Source organism: Microcaecilia unicolor, chromosome 2 (assembly GCF_901765095.1).
Source record: "Microcaecilia unicolor chromosome 2, aMicUni1.1, whole genome shotgun sequence".
Lineage (NCBI taxonomy): Eukaryota > Metazoa > Chordata > Amphibia > Gymnophiona > Siphonopidae > Microcaecilia > Microcaecilia unicolor.
In genome coordinates, this window is record NC_044032.1 from 223,289,295 (window position 1) to 223,296,256 (window position 6,962).

A 6,962-nucleotide genomic window follows, 5' to 3' on the forward strand; every position below is an offset into this window, starting at 1 on the left:
CGAAGGGAGGGGATGAGTAGATAAGGGGAATGCACAGAGGGAAATGTTAAAACTATATAAAGACCGGGAAAGGAGAATCAAAAAGGACAAAAACTAGCTAAAGAAGGGCAGAAGGGTCACACTCTCTCTACAAAGCACCGTTTTAATCTCCTTTTTTTCTTTATTGGAGATGAAACGAATGCTCTGGATTTGGGGAAGGGAGTGGGGGGGGGGGGGAGGGAAGCTTAGAGGGGGAAAGGGGGGGAAACTAAGCCATAGGGGAAGAGTACAGGAGGGGGAGGGGGGGAACAAAGGGGGACAGAATGCTATGAGGTTACAATATGGTGTTAAATATGTTGAAGGTTTATTATTACAAGTTGTAAAATGTTTAAATGTATAACACTAAATGTAAGAGGCCTTAATACGCCGCAGAAGCGTAGGCAGGTGTTTAGAGAAATGATCCGACAAAAGTCGGATGTAGTATTTCTCCAGGAGACTCACCTGAGAAGAAATTATGAGCATCTGATGAAACATGCAAGATATTCAATTATACATTGTGCTTCAAATAGGGAAAATAAAAAAACGCAGGGGGTTCTGATAGCTTTATCGAGCTCCCTCCCATGGCAAGTACATACCACGGTGAAAGATAAAAGAGGGCGATACATATTGATGGTAGTGTCCCTATACAATAAACAATATACTCTAATATGCATGTATGCTCCTAACGTGGGGCAAAGAGAATTTTTAGATACAGTAGAAAAGGTGATAAAGGAGAATGTACAAGGAGAATTAGTGGTGGGAGGTGATCTTAATCTCACGATAGATCCTAAATTGGACAACTCAGGAGGGAGGGTAGAATATGCTAAAGCAGACAGGAAAGCCCTTATAAACTGGATGACCCGATGGGATTTAGTAGACATATGGAGAGAGAGGCATGGGACAGAGAGAGACTATTCCTTTTTCTCCCCTAAACATAACACTTATTCACGAATTGATTACTGGCTAGGAAGCAGAGGACTGAGTAATAAGGTCAAACTAGTAGAAATAGAACAATGTAGCTGGTCAGATCACTCGATGGTGCTAATGGAGGTGGTGGGAGAGGGAAGGAAGATAAGGAACAGAAGCTGGCGCCTAAATGAAACATTATTGATGGACCCGCAGAATGTCCTAGAAATAGAAAATAATATAAAAGAATACATACAGTTCAATGACAATGAAGAGGTTAAACCGGCAAGTTTATGGGAGGGTCTGAAAGTAGTAATTAGGGGACAATGTATAGCAAAACAAGCTTATATCAATAGGAAAAGAATGGAGGCTGAAACTAATTTACGGAAACAAATAACGAAACTAGAGGGAATTCATAAAAAAGACCCAACAGAAAGTAAAAAAGCAGAAGAAATACGTCAACTTAAAATTCAACTCAATGATATACAACTAACGGAAATAGCCGGACAGTTAGAACAAGTACAGCAAGAATATTATGAATTCGGATATAAAACAAGTAGGCTGCTGGCTAATAAGCTTAAAAAACAGGCGCAACGCTTGGAATACACAACACTTCAGGAGAACTAATAACACAAACAGAGGGAATAGTAGGCGTATTTTGGGATTTCTATAATCAATTATATCAAACAGAATATGAGATATCAAGGGAAGAAATGGAACAATACATACAAGACCTGGGGATGATGAGAGTTTCGGGAAGGGAGCAGGAAGCGCTATCAATGGCCATAACATTAGAAGAGATAGAAGAAGCAATAGCAGATCTGCCAAACAATAAATCACCCGGACCGGATGGCTTCCCTACGAGATTTTATAAAAAATTTGCAAAAATTCTAGCCCCTGTACTATTGAAAGCTATTAATGCTTTCGAGGGGGCACAAGAGTTGCCATACTCATGGAGGATGGCGGAAGTGACTCTACTTTTAAAGCCAGGGAAAGACCCACTACAATGTGGTTCTTACCGGCCAATATCTCTCCTGAACACGGACTATAAGATCTTTACTAAAATAATGGCACGCCGCCTACAGGAGGTAATGCCTAGACTGATACATGAGGACCAGACTGGCTTCATTAGGGGGCGTCAAGCACATGATAATACTCGGACACTATTACATATTATACAACAAGTGCAGGAGGAAAAAATACCAACATTAATATTCTCGATCGATGCGGAAAAAGCATTTGATCGTGTGGATTGGGAGTTTCTATTTACAGTAATACGCCAAATAGGTATAGAGGGCCAATTTATGACATGGCTGCGACTATTATATATGAAGCCGATGGCGGTATTAAAGATAAATGGGACATATACTAATATATTAGAGCTGCACAGAGGCACAAGACAAGGATGTGCAATTTCACCATTATTATTTGCACTATCAATCGAACCCCTAGCTATGATAATACGGGCACATAAAGATATAAGGGGAATAATACGGGGGCAAAGAGAACATAAAATAATGCTCTTTGCCGATGATGTTTTGTTAACATTAACTCACCCATCACAATCAATACAAGAAACAATGACGGTAATGTCAAAATATGGAAGGGTCTCAGGATTTAAAATCAATATAAGTAAATCAGAAATATTAAATCTTACAACACCAACTAGAGAAGTGCAGGAGATAACAGATAAGTTTCCGTTTACTTGGGCAAGTAAGTCAATTCGATACCTAGGGATTCAGATCACACCGGAAATAGGAGGACTATATCAAGCAAACTACCCCCAAAAAGTTAAAGAATTATTTGAGGAAATAGAAAGATGGGAAGGACTTACTATATCATGGCTGGGAAGAATCCATGCTATAAAAATGATACTCCTACCAAAGATACTATATTTGTTCATGGCCATCCCGATACCTGTTCCACAAAGGTTCTTTCAACAATTAAATAGGAAAATGTTTGCCTACATCTGGAGGAAGCGACCACCTAGGGTAAAGAGAAATATGATGTTTCAATTACCCGTAGAGGGGGGAATGGGAGTACCAAATTTCCAATTATACTAACAGGCAGCTCAACTCAGAATATTGGCGGAATGGACTCCTAGAAACACAAAAAAATGGTTACATTGGGAACGATCATGGATGGGTACCCGCTACATAGGAAATATACTTTGGAAAAAGGGAACTGAAATTATGACACTAATAAAAAAGGTACCAGTGGGTATTGGTCTCTTACTGGAGACATGGTTGCGGATACGACGAAAGGTGTTTCCGGAGAGGAAATACTTTCTACAAATGGCTATTTGTGGGGCTCCGGGATTTCCATTAGGAGAAACAGATAATGTATATAAAATTTGGGCCCGTAAGGGACTATATATGCTGGGCCAGATATGGAATAATGGAGACATAAAAACTTTTGAAGAATTAAAAGAGGAATATGACTTGGAAGAACGAGATATGGCATATTATCATAGCTTACGAAACTACATAAAAAGACGGGCAGGGGAAGAACTAGAACTTACAGAAACAACACTAGAAAGAGCAATTAAGGGAGGAGGGGGTAGAGGGGGGGTATCACGGTTATATAAAGCATTATTAAAGATGTCCAACCCACAAGATCATTATATTAGACGATGGGAAGGGGCCTTGCAACAGACCTTCACTAGGGAAGGATGGATGAAGGGACTTAGGTACTTGCTGAAAACCTCCATCACGCAGTCGGTGGCAGAAAATGGTTATAAAATATGGTACTGGTGGTATTATACACCAGTTAGACTACAAAAAATATGCCATAAGATATCACCGGACTGCTGGAGGGAGTGTGGTAACAGAGGTACATTTATGCATATATGGTGGGAATGCCCCAAGATGCAAGCATTTTGGACCCAAATCCGAGCACTGGTTTATCAAGTTACAAAGATAGAATATCCAAATCGGCCGGAATACTGTCTTTTACACTTCCGGCCGGGAAAATGTAAGATACACCAACACAAAATGGCTAGTCTGATTTTTGCAGCAGCCAAAATGACAGTGGCAAGGGCATGGAAACAGATAGAGATGCCGCATGTTAAAGCAGTAGAGCAGAAACTTGACTATTTACATCAGATGGCGAAACTGACCGCATTGAGAAAAGGCCAATTGCATAAGTTTCAACAAATTTGGCAATCTTATGAACAGATGAGAGAAACATGTAAACACCATAGTAAGAAAGGGGGAGGGGAATAATGGGATAAAAGACTGTTAAGAGTTTATCAACAAATATTGTTATGGAAAAAGAGATGTATATGTTATGCATAAGTTGATTGTTGCGGATAAGTGAAGATGTAACTGTTATGTCAAAATACAATAAACAAATTTAAAAAAAAAAAAAAAAAAAAAATCATGATTACATGGTGGGCCATGATCAGCAATGTTTATGTCAGTCAAGGCACATAACACCAAATACCAGAGGTCTTTTATTATTACATTTTGTCTTCCACTAGATTTGAAAAGAAATGACTATACACCAGGAAAGATAAATTCAGACTTCAAAGAAGCAACAGCAGAAGGTGGAGGAATTGAAGAGGAGCCTTTGGAATACGACACAAGATTATAAGGAGAAACTATTTTGGAAAGATTACTGACCAAGTGGTCACTGGAAGCCCTCCACCTGTATTGATTGCTGTTAATCTGCAGGTTAAGTGTTGTATGCAGGGAGCTGAATGCAAAGGTGCTTATGAAATGAAACTAAGCATCTATTTTTGCATTTTCAAAAATGTAGGAACTGGTTAATGGAGAGTCTTTTTCCAAGGATTCACCAGTTACTGGCCTCTGTATTTTACTGCTTGGTAAACATTTTCTAGTGCTGGTCACTGAAGTCTTTAAAAGGATTCACATTTTCCTTGAATAGAATGAGCACTTCCGTCTCATTTATTCAAATGGTGTAGTCTCAGAACCAAGGTGCTTTATAAACATCTGTGGAGAATTTTACAGAGGTGTAGTGGTGCCATATGCACGTGTGTCACCAAAAATACATTGGAAGACCAGATTTGCAAGAAAGTAATGCAAAAGGATGCTGGCAGAGGATGACACATGGGAGAGTAGATAGAAGGATCAGACTGGGCAGGAGAGAGTGGGACTGAGGGTAGACAATTATGCTCAACCACTTATTTGTTCATGATAAGCATGCTCATATTCCACTTTCTCCCTGGGATTATTTTATAATTACATACAATAAAATATTTTTTGAATCATCCAGTGTACTGTACAAGTCTAGATTTTAATGGGTGATATACAAATATTTTCTGAAATGAACAGGGAGAGAATTTGAGACTTCGTCAATGAACATCTGACATTTAGACCTACAACTTGGCAATGTTATAGACTTCCAAAATTTACAAGCTATGTACAGTACTTGTGCATAAATGTAGTAGGGTGACAGTAATAGGATATTTGTAGATAAAAGATGAAAATGTATCAACTGCATACTACAATGTGAATCTAATTCAAAGAGAAAACTGGATACTGTTGTATACATGGTAAAGTGAAATAAGGATTTAATTGAATATTTTGGTAACATATAAGCCTCTTCCACACTTTTTATTATATAAAAACAAACATTATAGTTTTTCAACCAGCTTAGGAATTATCCAAAAATGATACTGCACCTGGGTTTTTGAGATCTCTTCTTTGATCTGATGACCTCTGAAGAACAGATCTTTATGGCCTTAGCTCACATATCACATCATTTTTACACAATAATTCGAGTGGAAGTACCGCAACGTACAGAGGATTTGATTTCTCCAAGACCAATATAACCATGAATACTTGCACTATAGCGTTTTGGAGCAGAGCCTCTGTAAGTACTGTGAATTGAATTGATGATTTATATTTTCATAACATTTTTGCATGTTTTAGATAGTTCTTTATTGTCTCTGCAGGGTGTGGAATCCTAATGGAGGCTGGGCTCTAAAAGTCCAGGGCTTGGTGTTTAAAGTGGATGTTTTCTTTTTCAAACAAGTGGCTTGAATTCCACTCACTTTCAGTTAATCATTGTAATATATCTCCTTGTAAGTCACATTTACTTGGTTGGCTTCTGAAACTATTCGAAACAATATATTAAAAGGCAAGCTTGGTGCAGGTTCCTGACTTGGAATAAGAATGTCTGGTTATGTTTCATTTATTTGAATTTGCAATCTATGCATGAAGCCCAGCTGTTCAGTTCTTGCAAATTGGGTGGATGATATAACAAAGGAGTTGTATGTTCAGAATCTAATGTGCAAACTAAAGTAAAATGTTTGGGAGAACATCTGAGATGATCATGTTTAGGATAAGTACCCAAGTAGCATTTTGTTAATACTCAAGGTACACTGTTTTGATTGTATTGGAAGTTCTAGCAAATGCATATGCAGTGTGCATGATACAAGTGATGGCTTCAATAAACAGAGCCTACATTTTTATTCTTATTTTCCGGCAGCTGTCACTAAGGGGCCGTTTTACTAAAGCTTAACGTGCGCTAATAGAATTAGTGCACACTAACCCTGGGATTATATATATTGCGCCTTAATTTCCATGCGGAAATCGAAGCGTATTCTATAACAATGCACGTAACTTAATTGGTTAGCTAGCTAATTAGCACTATTAGTCGGATGTTAATTTTCAGCACTAATTTTTCATTAAGATTTATGCGCACAACTTGCTAAACGTATTCTGTAATGTAGTGCACCTAAATTCTAAGTCATGTTGTTGAAAAGGGGGCGTGGCTACAGGCAGGGTTTGGGCATTTCTAACATCTATGTGCGTTACAGAATGCTCCTGCTCTGTGCCTAATTTAGGCGTCAGGATTGATGCCAAGTAAAACATGGCGTAAATGGCCATGACTACATTTGTTCACATGGAGATGCGCTCGGCGTTGCTCTATATACTGTGCAGAAATTTAAGCCTGTTCTATAAAATTTAGGTATACTTTACAGAATATGCATAGGCATATTTTTTCTGCGTGGAATTTTCAGGCACCATATATAGAATCTAGCCCCAAATGTTAAGAAGTCCTCTTATGCA

The 6,962-nt window shown here is 38.4% G+C and overlaps 1 protein-coding gene across 1 annotated transcript in view; it reads left to right on the plus strand.

The window, feature by feature from the left end:
- The window catches only part of LOC115463326 (transient receptor potential cation channel subfamily M member 6-like), a gene marked incomplete at its 5' end in the record, with an annotated part of 108,891 nt that extends 102,497 nt beyond the window's left edge, over nt 1-6,394 (plus strand). Inside the window, one exon of the mRNA XM_030193730.1 lies at nt 4,406-6,394. Coding sequence (XP_030049590.1) covers nt 4,406-4,518 — 113 coding nt within the window. The remainder of the gene's footprint in view (nt 1-4,405) is intronic.
- Between the last annotated feature and the right edge of the window lie 568 nt (nt 6,395-6,962).